The 17685-nt window shown below is 47.1% G+C and overlaps 1 protein-coding gene across 1 annotated transcript; it reads left to right on the forward strand.

Annotated features, from left to right (window-relative positions):
• The first annotated feature begins 4331 nt into the window (after positions 1-4331).
• On the forward strand, positions 4332-17198 carry LOC134536441 (mucin-7-like). The gene is made up of 3 exons (XM_063376155.1): positions 4332-4549; positions 5675-5809; positions 17153-17198. Exons 1-3 carry the CDS (start codon positions 4332-4334, stop codon positions 17196-17198), a joined length of 399 nt encoding a protein of 132 aa, XP_063232225.1.
• The last annotated feature ends 487 nt before the right edge of the window (positions 17199-17685 follow it).

Here is a 17685-nt window from a genome sequence, read left to right on the forward strand (position 1 = left end):
CACAACGACAATATAAAATAATCACTGAAACAGGGTATCCACAGTTAGAACTTTCGTACTATATCAAGTACTTTTGTAAGTTTTTTAGTGGTCTAGTACATTTACTCTCAGATCTAGTACTATTTTCTTTAATATAATAATATTACTGTAACACCAATTTGTTTTATTATTAAGCGTAGTTTTTTTTTAAACTATGGAATGTATGTGTGTGTGATATTAAAGCTGTTCCCCTTGTTGACCGAATAATATTTAGCTCCTATGTCATAGAAATTATATTAACAGTTTTGAAAAGCTAATGATGATAAGCATTGTGTGAATCCCCTGTCTATGTACTGCTGCTTCCCCTTCTCTCATGTTCAAACACACAGGAGTGGAAGGGATTCCGAGCTTCTAATTCTTTAGTTGACGACGACGAGTCAGGTCAGAAACTCAAGTAGGTCAATCGGCAGTGAAGAGCAGAGTACGTTGTGGTTCTGCACTCACGTCGTGTTTTTTTTTTTTTTTTTTTTTTTTGTGAAATATTGTCCTGTACAAAATTGCGAGATTGAATTTTTAAAAGAAATCGTGTGCGGATTTTGCACTAAACAATGTTAGTGTCACTAATTTAAAAATGGATAAGTGGTTATAAAAAATTTCTAAAATTTAATCAGCTGACGCCAACCGCCGGTGCTCCCTCTGGTCCGCAAAGGTCGTTATGCCACAACAACACTGGCTCCGAAGTGCGACGAACACGCCCGAGCGTGATCTTCACAAAGTGTAAGAAAGTGCACCGCAACAAACGCCGCGACGACGACAGCGCCCGGCCGGGTGTGGCAATGCGCCTAATTAAACTCTTGATCATTTTGTTAATTAGAACAACCAAATTAATAACAATTTAAAAGAAGGGTTCATGTAAGGGTAATTATGTCTAATTGTCTTATAAGCATATGTTGTGTAATTTGTTTCTAAGTCCAAAACTGGTCGGGTCGGTTTTCCCGCGTTCCACGCGTTTAGGCGCGAGGCCGCCGGGCGGTCTCGCGCTCAGTCTGGATCAGGGGCTCACAGGGGTCGGACGCTTCGCGAACGTCGGGCCAGCACTTCTAGTTTCTCATCAACATTTCAGCAATAGTGTAAGTTTCTACAAACCTTTCAATTAGCTCGGCGCCGACCCCACTTAAGTCGCACGATACTTCGTGCGACACTTAACTTAATATTTAATTCCCTTTAGGGATTTTTAACGTAATACGTAAGGCCATGTCCAGTTTAAGGACCGCGTAATATTGGCACGCAGTTTTCGGCTCCAGTAGCCAATTAAGTGTTATCGTCGAGAATCTTGTGAAAGACTGAATAACTTTCATATTGTAACTTTCATCATGTTTTAGTGTAATTAGTAACATGTGTTTTAAGTGACCATCTTGCCACGCATTGAGACTTTACGCGTACGTCGCTCACTGACGTGATTGCATAACTTTTCGAGTCTGTAATTTTGTCGCAAGCTAGACTGCAAACCACCCTAATCACGGGGACTCCGCTATTAGTCAACTTTTCTGTATAATTTGTCGCGTCCACAACTCCGTGACTGTATGCTAAATCTTACTCAGGGACACGTAGCCACAGCTTCAACCCGTCGATCCACTTTGCAATCTATCCTGGTCGCGCGGATTATTCGCCGGCGTTTACGTGTGTCACAGCGGTACGACAACGGACGCGGCCAGTAAAAGGACCATCCAGTGTATCGACGTTGAATAAAGTGCAGTGTTCTGATAATCTGTTTATTAATTATTTTCAAGGCGTCCTGGGTGGCCTAAACAGCCCAGGTAATTTCTGAACGTAATTTTCAAACTCCGAGACGCACTCCTGCCTGCAGCCACGAGGCCGAACCCCCGTTAAAACCCTGAGATCTTTTACAATACTAATAATTAATTAAAAAGCTAAAACCAGGCAGCGGGAGTGGCGTCACAGCCTCTGAATTTCAGAGAGAAAGGTGTAGTGCATTAGTTAGTGAGGCACAAAAACGTCTCGTTGAAAATGAAGATCCTAAAGCAGATTCTTCCCACTCACAAGAAACCACTTCTAAAGGTAATGTTGATACATTAACATTGATGTATGTTCTGATTCTGAGTTACATAGTTCTTCTAAAAAAATAAATAAATCATACAAGCAAAAATTCAAAGAAGAAAGGTTGTCAGATACCATTCTTAAATCTTGGATTAGTTCAAGTAAAAGTAAAGAACACACAGCTCATTGCAAAATCGATATTAATAGTGAAATCGATATTAATAGTAGCAAACGTTTAATGACACATCATGCAAACACTCCAAAACACAAGCAGAATGTTGATGTAAAAAGAAACACACCAGGTATAGTCTCATTGTTTTTAATCTAGCTCCACATGCCAAACTGAAAAAGAAGTTAAAGAGACAGAATTGAGATTGCGTGCTTATATTGCAAAACATAATTTACCTTTGAGGATTATGGACACACTTCCAGCTCTGATAAAAACAATTCCCCCTGATAGTGTGACGCCGCCGTCAGTGCTCCCTCTGAGAGCACAGGCCGTTATGTGTCCTCAACACCTGATAAGTGCCGCGCCCCGAACGCGCCCGCGCGCGCAACGTAGTGCAGTGCCCCGAACGGCGTGACGTCAGTCACGGCCTCCTACGTGTGCAAAGCGCCCGGCCGGGTGTGGCACTGCGCAAGGGTATTGTTTCTCAGGCCTTTTATAATATAAACAAAAACTAAGAAATCTAAACCATTCAATAATTAATGTTAATTAAATGATCATATGTTAAAAGGGTATAATTCACAAAACTGGCCGAAGTCACCTTCCCGCGCTCCGCAGTTTTCCCGCGGAATTTCCCCCCTCCCTGGCCCCGGCGGCCAGGGAGGTTAGTCAGTCGCCATCCAGCACTCGCCCGGGCCGGCAGCCCACGCACGGGGAGCCTTCAATTTTCGCGCCAACACCATATAACTGCAATAGGTAAATATAGTCCAAACGTTTTATATCAGCTCCCCGGTCGGCCCAAATCGGCCGTTAGCAACCACGCGCGGTCTTTTAATAATATGTGTATCCCATCAGGGATTTTTATAGTTTACGTAAGCAATTAGGTGACCTGTCGTGGCACCTGCGCCTCACACGTTAACGTCCCACCACGGGACATAGTTCTTTGCCCACGCAGGGCGGCACTGCGCCGAACGCGACCAGAACTTTCGGACGAGTATTCACCTGGGACGTGCCACGGCCACGTGTGTGATATCGCTCCAGATTCCACCGTGTCCGTGCCCAGCTTAACGTGGCCCAGCCACCCCGCGGACTATCCGCGCATGCATATTCTCCTGTGCGGGACTAATCGCAGTAATTCAGTGTAACGTGTTTTAATAAGTAAATCATTCTCCTGTGCGGACTAACCACAGTAATCTAGTGTCATGTATTGCCTTAATTAATTTGCGGGACCGATCGTCCACACACGTCACGCCACGTCCGTGTACTCTCGCAGAGACCCTAGCAGGTTCAGGTGCGCGGAGCTTAGGTCGACGGTGAAGCGGCCAGTCACGTGAACGTGTGATCTGTAGAGTGTGCTACGTAATAAATCACCAAAAGAACTCGTGTGTTTCATTAGTAAGGCGTCCTGGGAGGCCATAACAGCCCGGGGAGTCCTTTGTCGCCGCATCCCTGCCTACTGCCACGAGGCCAGGAACCCCCCCTTGAGATTCAAAATTAACCTACCAGCTTAAATTTACGTAAATTCAGATTAGGCAACGGGGACGGCGTCAAAATGGCGCCCAACTAGTGTGGCTAGAACATCACCAAACTCTTTCGACAATCAAGCCAAGAAAACGAAACGGAGAATTTAGTGGACAAAGGGGTCGAGTAGGGACAGTGCAACAGCGCGCAGCGTGGCAACACCGCGCGACGGAGCGGCGCCGCGCCAGCCGGACAACCCCGCCCCGCATTCCTGCCCGCTCAGTACCCCTCCCCTCCTCCGCCCGGGACCACCCCTCAGCCCGCACGGAACTCCACTCACCACCCCTTCTACGCCCGATACCACCCCTCAGCCCGCGCATCGCTCCGCTCACCACCCCTCCACACCACATTCCTCCTTCAGGTCAGCTGTGAGGGGTGACGTAGGACAGCCGCGAGCCAAGCACAGTGGAGCAACAAGGTCATAAGTCACCACGAGTCTCTGAAGATGAACGACTTCCAGGAGGCCTACGAGGCATGGGCAAGCGAGGGCTACCCATGCCCAGGGTACAACTGGGAGTACGAGGAACAGGACGAGTGGGAGGATGACGTCACCGCAGAGTACACTGAGGGGCCGGAAGTAGACTGGATGCCGCCACGATTGTACCACATGACACAGCACGCATCGCCGCTTCCACACACGGCCAGCCACCCCGCCGCTGTCGCGGCCAAGATGTCGCCCACTTTAAGAACAACCGAAACACCCGTCCGCACCTCGTCGCCGCCCCCGACGCCGTCGCCGCCCCCGACGCCGTCGCCGCCGTCGCCATATGGGGCGGAGACGACATCACCACAGGTAGAGGAAGGCACGCCCATCCAGCCCCTGTGGTACAATTGGCACGCGGGGATCGGGTGGACACGTCAGGACGACGCGGACGCGCCGCCTCCGACGCCGCCCCCTGTTGCCGCCCAGGTGGCAATTGGGCCAACCAAAACGGCCACTTCGCGACACCGTCGGCCGGATCACCAGGTGGCGGATCACACGCAGCACCACTGCGGATCCCGAACACCACCTCCGGCACCGACGACGCCGCCCCCAGCCGCCGAAGGAGCAACCGACGCGGCCGCAAGCCTCAAAACGGCCACTTCGCGACACCGTCGGCCGGATCACCAGGTAGCGAATCACACGCAGCACCACTGCGGAACCCGAACACCACCTCCGGCACCACCGACGACGCCGCCCCCAGCCACTGAAGCAGCAACTGGCGCGGCCGCAAGCCTCAAAACGGCCACTTTGCGACACCGCCGGCCGGATCACCAGGTGGCGGATCACACGCAGCACCACTGCGGATCCCGAACACCACCTCCGGCACCACCGACGACGCCGCCCCCAGCCACCGAGAGCGCAGCTGGCGCGGCCGCGCGTCGCGAATCCACCACATCGCGACCTAGTCCAGATCACCAGGTGGCGGATCACACGCATCGCCACTGTGGATCCCGAACACCACCTCCGGCACCACCGACGACGCCGCCCCCAGCCACTGAGAGCGCAGCTGGCGCGGCCGCAAGCCTCAAAACGGCCACTTTGCGACACCGCCGGCCGGATCACCAGGTGGCGGATCACACGCAGCACCACTGCGGATCCCGAACACCACCTCCGGCACCACCGACGACGCCGCCCCCAGCCACCGAGAGCGCAGCTGGCGCGGCCGCGCGTCGCGAATCCACCACATCGCGACCTAGTCCAGATCACCAGGTGGCGGATCACACGCAGCGCCACTGCGGATCCCGAACGCCACCTCCGGCACCACCGACGACGCCGCCCCCAGCCACCGAGAGCGCGGCTGGCGCGGCCGCGCGTCGCGAATTCACCACATCGCGACCTAGTCCAGATCACCAGGTGGCGGATCACACGCAGCGCCACTGCGGATCTCGAACACCACCTCCGGTACCACCGACGACGCCGCCCCCAGCCACCGAGAAAGCACGTGGCGCGGCCGCTCGTCTCAAAAGCGCCACATTTCGACCTAGTCTGGCAGACCACCGGGTTGTCGACGCCGTGCCACAAGGCACCGAGGCGGACTTGACAGCCACGACGACGCCGCCGCCGCCGACGCCGCCCCCAACTGCCGTGAAGGCTCACGGGGGGTGGGCGCGATGCAAACCGGCCGTGCTCCCACTCGCGCCGCAGAAGGCGCCATACCTTCGCCTGCCGCGGAGGGCGCCACCACGCGCTCCACCTTGGGCGCGCTGCCGCCTGCCGCTGAGGGCGCCACTACGCGCGCCATCTTGGGCGTGCCGCCGCCTGCCGCTGAGGGCGCCACCACGCGCGCCACCTTGGGCGCGCCGCCGCCTGCCGCTGAGGGCGCCACCACGCGCGCCAACTTGGGCGCGCCGCCGCCTGCCGCTGAGAGCGCCACCACGCACACCAACTTGGGCGCGCCGCCGCCTGCCGCTGAGAGCGCCACCACGCACGCCACCTTGGGCGCGCCACCGCCTGCCGCGGAGGGCGCCACCACGCGAACCACCTTGGGCGCGCCGCCACCTGCCGCCGCCGCCGCTGAGGGCGCCACCACGCGCGCCACCTTGGGCGCGCCGCCGCCTGCCGCTGAGGGCGCCACCACGCGCGCCACCTCGGGCGCGCCGCCGCCTGCCGCTGATGGCGCCACCACGCGCGCCACCTGGGGCGCGCTGCCGCCTGCCGCTGAGGGCGCCACCACGTGCACCACCTTGGGCGCGCCGCCGCCTGCCGCTGAGGGCGCCACCATGCGCACCAACTTGGGCGCGCCGCCGCCTGCCGCTGAGGGCGCCACCACGCGCGCCACCTTGGGCGCGCCGCCGCCTGCCGCTGAGGGCGCCACCACGCGCGCCACCTTGGGCGCGCCGCCGCCTGCCGCTGAGGGCGCCACCACGCGCGCCACCTTGGGCGCGCCGCCGCCTGCCGCTGAGGGCGCCACCACGCGCGCCACCTTGGGCGCGCCGCCGCCTGCCGCTGAGGGCGCCACCACTCGCGCCACCTTGGGCGCGCCGCCGCCTGCCGCTGAGGGCGCCACCACGCGCGCCAACTTGGGCGCGCCGCCGCCTGCCGCTGAGGGCGCCACCACGCGCGCCACCTTGGGCGCGCCGCCGCCTGCCGCTGAGGGCGCCACCACGCGCGCCACATTGGGCGCGCCGTCGCCTGCCGCTGAGGGCGCACCACGCGCGCCAACTTGGGCGCGCCGCCGCTTGCCGCTGAGGGCGCAACCACGCGCGCCACCTTGGGCGCGCCGCCGCATGCAGCTCAGGGCGCCACCACGCGCGCCACCTTGGGCGCGCCGCCGCCTGCCGCTGAGGGCGCCACCTCGAACGTGCCGCCGCCTGCCGCCGAAGGCGCCGCCACGCCGCCGCTGCCCACCTCGGCCGCAGCTGACGCTGACGCACAGGTACCTGACGCCGCCCCATGGACAGCCGCCACGGGTCTACCAGGTCAGTGTGCCGGCGTATCTTTAAGTGTGTGTGTAAGGTGTTGAGGCACAGAACGGCCTCGTCGAGGGGGGGGCATTTGACGCCGCCGTCAGTGCTCCCTCTGAGAGCACAGGCCGTTATGTGTCCTCAACACCTGATAAGTCCCGCGCCCCGAACGCGCCCGCGCGCGCAACGTAGTGCAGTGCCCCGAACGGCGTGACGTCAGTCACGGCCTCCTACGTGTGCAAAGCGCCCGGCCGGGTGTGGCACTGCGCAAGGGTATTGTTTCTCAGGCCTTTTATAATATAAACAAAAACTAAGAAATCTAAACCATTCAATAATTAATGTTAATTAAATGATCATATGTTAAAAGGGTATAATTCACAAAACTGGCCGAAGTCACCTTCCCGCGCTCCGCAGTTTTCCCGCGGAATTTCCCCCCTCCCTGGCCCCGGCGGCCAGGGAGGTTAGTCAGTCGCCATCCAACACTCGCCCGGGCCGGCAGCCCACGCACGGGGAGCCTTCAATTTTCGCGCCAACACCATATAACTGCAATAGGTAAATATAGTCCAAACGTTTTATATCAGCTCCCCGGTCGGCCCAAATCGGCCGTTAGCAACCACGCGCGGTCTTTTAATAATATGTGTATCCCATCAGGGATTTTTATAGTTTACGTAAGCAATTAGGTGACCTGTCGTGGCACCTGCGCCTCACACGTTAACGTCCCACCACGGGACATAGTTCTTTGCCCACGCAGGGCGGCACTGCGCCGAACGCGACCAGAACTTTCGGACGAGTATTCACCTGGGACGTGCCACGGCCACGTGTGTGATATCGCTCCAGATTCCACCGTGTCCGTGCCCAGCTTAACGTGGCCCAGCCACCCCGCGGACTATCCGCGCATGCATATTCTCCTGTGCGGGACTAATCGCAGTAATTCAGTGTAACGTGTTTTAATAAGTAAATCATTCTCCTGTGCGGACTAACCACAGTAATCTAGTGTCATGTATTGCCTTAATTAATTTGCGGGACCGATCGTCCACACACGTCACGCCACGTCCGTGTACTCTCGCAGAGACCCTAGCAGGTTCAGGTGCGCGGAGCTTAGGTCGACGGTGAAGCGGCCAGTCACGTGAACGTGTGATCTGTAGAGTGTGCTACGTAATAAATCACCAAAAGAACTCGTGTGTTTCATTAGTAAGGCGTCCTGGGAGGCCATAACAGCCCGGGGAGTCCTTTGTCGCCGCATCCCTGCCTACTGCCACGAGGCCAGGAACCCCCCCTTGAGATTCAAAATTAACCTACCAGCTTAAATTTACGTAAATTCAGTTTAGGCAACGGGGACGGCGTCAAGTGAACTTGTGAACAAAATACAGTGTGGACATTCTAAATGTAACTATTTAAAAAAATGCTTTGGCTATAGATTCACTGTAACAAATTTCAAAAAAGCTTCAAAATAATTATTTTACTTTAATTAGGTCCTGAGTCAAAACTGGCATAACTGCAAATAAATATTTAGCAGTGGTGGTTCGTTACTATGGCAATTCCACCAAAAGAGTCGAGGATTTGTTTCTTAACATAATTGATGTTACTGATGCATCGAGTTCAGCTTGTTTGACATGCTTATAGTGTGCTTATGTTATAGTATTATTCTGGTATTCAAGCACGCCTTAAATCATCACAGAAACATTTATTTGTAGCCAGATGTATTTGCCACAGTTTTAATTTGTGTGCAAAAGAAGCATGTAAGAAACTGCCAAATCATTTAGAAGAATTATGTGCTGATATTTACAACTTCATTAAAAAAAAAAAACAATAAAGAGGTTAGCAGAATTCAAACAAATTCAGGAACTGTAGAGTTGAAACCACACAATTTGCTGAGATGGGGAAAAAAACACATTGGCTATCAATGAAGATGTTGTGTAGCGAATCATAGAACAGTGGTATGCATTGGTTTCGTATTTCAGTAAAAAATTTTCAAGATGGATTTGAAATAGTGAAATCCATTTTGACAGCCCTACAAAACCCATTAATTAAGGCATGTTTTTTTGTTCCTCACTTTTATTCTGCCGATAGTAATTAATTTAAATTTAGATTATCAAGGTACTGAATATCACGTCTTCACGTTCTGATTTCATCAGTGGGAGAAAAAAATGAAAATGATAATTAAATATTACATGAAATCTCACTATGTTTCAAATAAGCCAATTGAAAAAAAAAATCCAGCTGTCAACAGCCAGTTTTGAGGCATAACAAAAGTTTATCTAGGAGCGAGAGAAAAGCCCTTTTGATGGGATTAGACAAGAACATAGTTCCACCAAGTGATGTAATACAATTGAAAGTTAAATGTGTGGCCTTTTATGTTGAATTTTGCATCCAAGTTTGAAAACGAATAAATTTTAACGACTGTTCTAAAAGGTTTAGCAATTCTGAGTTCAGAAAAGTGCAAATCAGACAAAAATCTTATTATAATGACACTTGCCAAACATTTTCCTAATGTTATTGAAGAAAAAAATTACGAAAACCTGGATAGGGAATGGCGTTTATTAAAGACTGTAGAAGCACTGAAGAAAGACAACGAATTTATGGATTATTGGAATACAGTTTTTAGAATGAAAAATGTGGTAGGAGACCAAATGTCCCATTCTTAAACAGTGTTCATTAAAGCCATATGTTATGCCTGCCTCATTAATCCGCAGCAATTGAAAGAATATTTTCACCAGTAACATTGAACAAAAATAAAGTTAGAAACAAAATACAAAAACCACTGGTAAATGCACTTATTTTGGTAAAAAAAAAAAAAATTAAGAACTAACATCGTCCGGCCGAAGGCCACCACAAAGCCCGACCTGCGACCGCCAATATCCGACCCCGCTAACGGAATGCACCCCTAGCCATGGCCCACCCGAGTATGGCGTGCCCCTGAGGACCAGGTAGAAACGAGGACCACATGTAATTAATCAAACACATCGACCCCAGTTCATTAAACAAATCAGACTAATTTAATAGTAATGCCACTTTTTATTAAAACCCCCGCCCAAGGAAAGTGCGACTCAGGAGTGCCCGAGTCACTCACGTGTGAAATTATGTTAATACATTTGTGACTGTCTCCCTTGCGGCCTTCAGCCTGAATTAATTACAGTGTTATGTTAACGTAGATATTACCTCCCTGTTTTTATGTGTGACTAGCCACTAGAGCAGTCAGCAAGTGACGAACAGTCTCTGGTGTGACATTTAATTTTTAAACTTAATTTACGTAATTTTACTAAACCTAATTATTAAAGAGTATCTGTAAATCAGATTAGTGATTAATAATTAATGTGTAAATTTAGAGATGCTCCCAGCTTCTTGCTATAAAAATAATTTCCGAATAATGGAACTTAAGCAACTTTGGCGTGAGAGAACGCTGAGACCTTCCCTCGCGCCAAGGGCAAACGCCAGTACCGAGCGACTCGCAGACCAGGGCGGACATGCGTTCCACAGGGAGTTATCACCCTTTGTCTTCACTGAACTTTGCTGCTGGTAACTATAGTCATTTAAACCTAATATTTTTTTGTTGCGTAAACTGCCCGTGCGTCCCCGGTCCTTTTTTATGGTGTAGGGCCTAACCCAGCCACTTAACTATAAACTCCCCGCACTAGATATTACGCGGGGCAGTTCACCATACGGCACGGGCCGACTCCTGCTACAAGTGAATTTTTGTAAACATCGAGTGCACAGACACCGGCGACAGCTACGCATAGAACTTGCATCTAATTTAATTGCGGGCCGCGGGCCGCGGTCCACACAGGTGAACCCGGGTGCCTCCACACTAGCAATTTTCGGGATTGGCCGTTTCCAATCAACCTCCCCCTTAACATCGACTGGCGTGAGAGCTTAAATTAGTGATAGTGCGTCAGACCACTCAGTGTTAATTCAATGTAATTTCGTAGGGTAATTCAATGTACGTCGTGTAAGTGTAAACTGTAATTGTAACTGTTCGACTGATTAAACGTACACTCCGCACACTCCGTGCGCGACGTGTCACCGACAGTATCAAGTTCGAATTCGTGTCTATTATTGTGTTGAGTCTCCCTACCCCAGCTAGGAATCAGTATGTTATGCTGCACAGGGCCTGTGACGTGTTAACAGCCAGGGATCCCTCCAACCGCAAACTTCGCCGACGGTCCTAGCGGGCCACGCAGGGGCAACGCACCCACAGAACTTAAATTTGGTTAGACGCAGAGCTAGCCTGGCGGCCTCCCAGAAACATTTTCACTAAGAACCAGTTTTCCCGCTAGGACACACGCCCGATCTCGAACACGAGAACCCGGACGACGGCAATGTAATACTTATAAAAATTAAATATCATAATTTTACATGCAATTTTATGAACTATATTTGAAAAGTTGCCTATTTTAACAATACAGTACACACTCGAAAGTTGTAAGTATCATTTGATTGTCATTTAGTATTTCAATGTCTTATTTAAACTATTTATTTAAATTTCATCAGTCCTCCATTTTATCTCATACTTTTATTTCTACATATAATACCGACATCCAACCCTGATGCATCAGTTAGATTTTGCTATGAAAAATATTCGACCACAGACGATTCCTCCCAGTCGCAAATCCAAGTAAAAGAACTACCTACAACAGTGCCTACTCCATCAATTTGAGCGTCGTCATTCATTTATGTAATTTATTTTACTGTTTACAACAAAAATGTGCTGTAAAGTTACACCCGAGAAAAGGAAAATTCTATCACTTATAAAAAAAGTAGTTTTAAGCAGAAAAAAATATTATTGTGTAATGCAAATGTTAACTTTATTTATTGTGGGGAAAAGTACTACAAATAATAATTTACGAAAATGTTTACAGTGTAATGTTGTTTTTTTGTACCGTTGTTAAAAAATTTTTATCACTTAAAAATAATTTTTTTTTGCTTATAGTTTCTAATAAATTGGCTTCAAGTCGTTCCTTATTGTCGCCAAGCAATGGTACTTCTCTATCACGCAGGACGCAACGCCACATCGACGCTCGCCCCGATAGCATATTCGTGCCACGAATCCATCGACAGTGCAAGTAAGTGCAACGTGAAGAACAGTCTCGAAGTCTAAATGCGTCGATAGCCGCCCTTGCGGCCATTGAGTGTTGTTGTTTGCTCCGCTTTTGTTACATGGAGGTATCTTTAACTCCATGTTTTGTTATACGTGTATTCGTCCGCCAGATGTAGTTCCAAAACTTTGTTAATATATTTTTATTTGTTAAATGTTAATCCCAATATCATCTTTTTTCTCACATAATTACACAAAAAGATTATTCTCTTTGCGACTATGCCACAAATCTCAGCTCAATTCGTTCCCGCGCTCCGCGTACTTTGCGCGGGTAGCGCTAAATTTGACCATAGAGTCTTCAGTTTTACTGTGCTTCCGGTAATCGCATTGTTGTACATTATTTTGAATTTGCCTTTTTTTCCCCCGCCATTTGAAACTGGTGATGTTTGTTCGTACATAAATGGAAAGGATAGTTTGATTTTATGAGTAGCGTCGCATGTAAATTAATTGTAATTTCGATATTATTAGTTTTTATCATCAAAATGTTTGATATTATTCATTTAATATGAATAAGAAACAGTTTGCGTACTTATTGGTCAAAACAGCCAAGAAATTCAGATAACCTCAATTCGGCATCGAATTATTATTAACAATGAGGATAGACGAATTACAAGAAAAGTGATTTACTGAAATATTTTCCATGATGACGCCAATATGTGCATTCACACAAAATGTAAAAATGATATAAGAATTTTATCTGGAGAGTTGCTATGTATGCAAGTCAGTGTTTAAAAATCAGCAAGAATAAACGACTTCAAAAGCAAGAAACAAACAAACCACCCATGTCCTGAGCGATGAGTAGGTACAACTTCAAGTTTAAAGAAGTGTGTGTGATTTGGTTTATGTTGTAATATTTTATGTTTAATATTTTAATGGTCTATGGTTTTGGAGAGGGGCATGTCTGGAAAAAAAAAACGGATTAGCTGTTGGTTGGGCATTTATAGCAAATAAATTTCTTATAAACACACGTGGTTTTGATATAAAGTTTAGAAAATAACTATATGAACATACACTCAATAGTGTTTAACTTGACAGGTGTTATACCTAACAAATATTTTGTTTTAAATTTTTTATTTGTTTAAATAATATTACAATTACAATATAATGCCAGATTTTTGTACAGCTGTGCAAATATCTACTGTAAGTAAGAAATTTAATTAATGTGAAATTAATATTTATAAAAGTGATATCATAGAATATAAATATTCTATTTTAGTTTGACGTCGACCCAAGTGTCTCCCCGGCTCCTTCAGGTCGTTATGCTTCGTCAGCGCCCTCTCTTGCATTATTGGTGCAGTTCAATGCAGTGGTGTAGTGTTTTTTGATCAGGGACGCACCCGCGTACGCCCTGGACCGCTCACGAACGGCCACGTATTTGTATCATGTTATGTATTTTATTTTGTAATTCATTTGTATTTGTATTTTTATGTATATAATGTTATTTCAGTGCCTGTGTTAGTGTGTAGATCCGCCGCGAGCTCGTGTTCTCCCCCCCCCCCCCCCCCCTCCTCCACGACCCGCGCGGGCGGGCGGGCGGAGTGTCAGTCGCTGACTAGCTGCCGCACGGAGCAGACCTGCTTCGCTCCACTCCGCTAGAAGTAACACATCACGTACAGTCGAGTTTCGCGATTAGCTGAGTACATCACGGGGCCGCCTTCAGCCGCCCTACAAGACCGCGTGTTTTCATCATTTTTGTAATTAGGGAGTCCGGGTCACGGCGTGGGAGAAACGTTCGTCTCGCAACGTGGTCGGCCAGGCTGCGATAGGGCTTCCGTTAATAAACCTCACTCACGGAACCGGACAAGATGTCTTCTTTCCTACTGCCTACGCCAGTACCTCCAACTCTCCTGAAATCCTTTCCCTGTCCCACTTCTTCCGGTCCCGGCCACGTTAGGCCTGAACTCGCCACTCTCCGGCTGGAGCTAAGCAGGCAACCAAACGACTTCACAGGGCGATCCTCGACGGAGACCGAGGGACAACAAGTTCTTACCAGGTTGATGATTTAAAAACACTTGAATTTTTGAATAGTAAATAATGGTTGTCTATTATTTTGTGTAGGGAATTGTTTAGGAGGTTTTTTTATTTTTATACTTGTTATTGATCAGTCTCAATTAACAATAGAAAAATTTTATCACGGCTTGGGATAAAATCTCTTAATCTTAATAATTTTTACATTCACTATCTGGCTATGAAAATTACCTTCATGAGTCAACATTGGTGTATTTTTCTGAGTGTGGCAATGGATTTTTTGAGCAATATACTTCTGTGATTATATGTAGCTATATTGCTAAAAAGTAGCTATTTTATTGATAGAACTTGTAGTTATTATATACTAGTTTATGGTAACCTAACTATTTTTTCCATTTACTTCCTTTTTAACAATAGTTTATTAGTTTACTCTCATAAGATCATTGAATTTAACCAAAAATTTGAATTAATTTAAAACTATTATTCTCAAAAATTTGTCATTCACCATTAATGTTATAGGAGTTACAGATATTTAAAACAAGTTTATGTTAGTCTATTAAATTGGTAAAAAGGATGTTAAGGGCCTTTTCGATTAACAGTGTTTAACCTGTTTGAAATAATATGTATCTCATTGGTGAAACAGAAATTTAGGGCCCTTTTTTTATTTAAAGAACTTAGTAGGTATATGGCCCAATCTAACCTAGGAAATTAAAAACTTCAACCAACCTGCGAAATAGAATGTCAGAAGGTAATTCTTACATCACAAAGCCCTATTAAAATAGTTGTAGAAAACTCAAAATAAATTACAAACTTATGGTTTTCTCAATTTTAGCCATGAAGAGCCTGTAAACAGCATTATTACTATTTTAATTTCTATCTGTAATGCATAATTTGTTCTTATTGATATCTAAGAAAATATTAGTAAATCATGTTTGTTTATACCAGAAATATGATGAAATTATATACCTATATTTTTTTTTTTACTTATGCATCTGTATATCTTTAATTTATTGTTTTTGATGATGAATATACAATTGATCAGGTTTGAAGTGTCAAGAGTATGCCAAAAGAATAGCATAGTCTTTTGTTTTAATATTACTGAAGCCTATGTTAAAGTTTGAAATGGTAGTTTACATTATCATGCAGTTTCAAATTTCATAAACTTTTTTTGTTACAAAATAAAACTTTTTTTTTACAAATATAATCATTAGCACAATTTCTTGGAAGGGTGTTAAAGGGGAGGTGTTTATAAGTGTTCCTCTTGACATATTTGTCTTATGACATAATAGTGTAGGTACAGAAATAATCTTGACTACAAGACTGATAACTACACTACAATGCATCATCACATGAAGAAATTTCCCCCTGAAAAGATTTTCACCTTTCGAGATAATAGTGTCTCTTGATCACCACCACCATTTTCATGATTGTATTCCAACTCAAACTGTTCGTAGCAGCATACATTAGCGAAAGTCATAAGTATTAACATTTAATACTGCAATAGCTAAATACTTTACTCTTGGAAAGAAACCAGTCTACAATGCACTAGCTTTACTATCCGCCAGCAAAAGAGGTGGCAGAATAATTCTCAACAGTTTGTGACTTCAATCCGATACATAATTCTGCTAGCAAGTGTTCGAGAATTAGGTTTTGCAAATATATATCAGATTTCATTTATTCCACAGCATCAAGAATAGGGCCCATGTGCTTTAATAAAGGGCCAATGAAGTACAAAGTAAAATTTCATGTTTTAAATTTTCTAGTCACAATCTTAAGTCAGTATTGGAAGGGGGAAAAAATTCCTGAGCCTTCATATTACAGTTAATTTAGCCAGGTAATAGATGTATAAAATGTAAAAATAACAGTTCCTGAAGAAAAAAAAAAACTACAAATTATTTAAAAAAAAATTCAAGAGGGTGAAGCTGGAGCCATTTACAAGATTTGGTAAGTTCACGTGGAACAACCCATCCCGTAATTGCCAGTTCTGAAGGAAGTTGTGGTGGGGAATAAGGAGGAAAAACATTACCTACCTGTCAGTATTTGAGCAAGGGCGGCGGCGGCAGCAGCAGCAGCAGCAGTGGGAAGGGACAGGAGAAGTGTAAATGACAGATCAACTAAGGGAAAAGTAAAGATGGAATATTAAACAGCATGTAAAAATTAGGTTGTGAGACCATGGTATATAGTACATCATTAGAGAAGGGGCAGATCCCTCAAGAATGGAAGGAGGCAGTCCTGATACCAAGGAAGAGAAAAAGATGACCAAGCAAGTTACGTACCAGTAATATTCCCATCAGTGCACAGTGCATAAGCATGGGTTTAGGAGGGGATGCTCATTTGAAATCTAATTGGTGGGCTTGCTGTAGGATTTGTTCCAGGAGGTTTACATGGGAAAACAGAGTGGGGCCTGCTTCGACTCTGTGACAAGGTGTCACATGCAAAGTTGATGCAGAAAGTGGAGAAGGTGGCAAGAACAGAAAACAAGTGTGCATGTAGAGAACGAGTTGCCAGAGGAAGGTAAAAGTTTGCCACAGGGAAATGTTCCGAGACCATCACGAACAGACCCTATTTTGAATTTAAGGGGTAGGTACGGCAAACTAGTTAAATACAGACTCATTCATTTCGAAAAACTGACACATTTCTGATGTCTTGAAGAAAAGGCTTTTTTCATATCTCCAGCTATTTTTACTTCTGGTGATTCAGGGGGGAGGGGGGGGGATGGAGTAACCCCTATCTCCTCCCATATGACTGCCAGTAGCGGACCATTACCCTTTACAATCATGATCAATGAATGAGACAGGCAGCGGTGGCTGGAGGCTTTCAGCAGCACTTGGATGGTTTGGAGGAATAAGTTTGATTCACAAAGAAAACTATGGTGCACAAGTGGTTTTATCAAGAGAGGGACAGCTCTCCAAGGCAGGATACTGAGGGGAGGAAGCAGTGTGCTGGTTTGTCCCATGCTGGAGTGTGCTGCTGTGATACAGGGGGCCAGACTCGACGGTGCTCGATGGGAAGCTGGAGGGTGTGTAGCGGAGAGCAGCGCGGTGGGTGAAGGGCAAGTGTGGTAGCTTGTGATGAGCCCATCAGAGATGGGGTGGGAGAGTTTGAAATATGGAAGAAATGTTGTGAGGATGTACCGTATGTTGAGGGAGATAAGAGAAGGGGGACGTCTTGTTACATTCCAGGTTGGGCCGGCTAGACAACACAACCATGAAGAGTAACTAACACATTCAACACTAGAAATCCATTAAGGTAGTGAGAGAGAGAGAGAGAGAGAGAGAGAGAGAGAGAGAGAGAGAGAGAGAGAGAGAGAGAGAGAGAGAAACAGAGAAGTGGCAGAACTCTCTGGTTTATGAGATTCATCAGGGAATGGAATAGCTTGTATGAGGAGAGTGTATTGACAAGGAACGCGGGACACTTCAGGAGGAGTGTTGGAGAAATGTAGGGAGGCCTACTTGTCAGCGGACTTGCACCCCACTGCAGCATCATGACCAATCAATTGAACCAATTATGGTTT

The sequence above is a fragment of the Bacillus rossius genome, chromosome 11 (genome assembly GCF_032445375.1).
Source record: "Bacillus rossius redtenbacheri isolate Brsri chromosome 11, Brsri_v3, whole genome shotgun sequence".
Lineage (NCBI taxonomy): Eukaryota > Metazoa > Arthropoda > Insecta > Phasmatodea > Bacillidae > Bacillus > Bacillus rossius.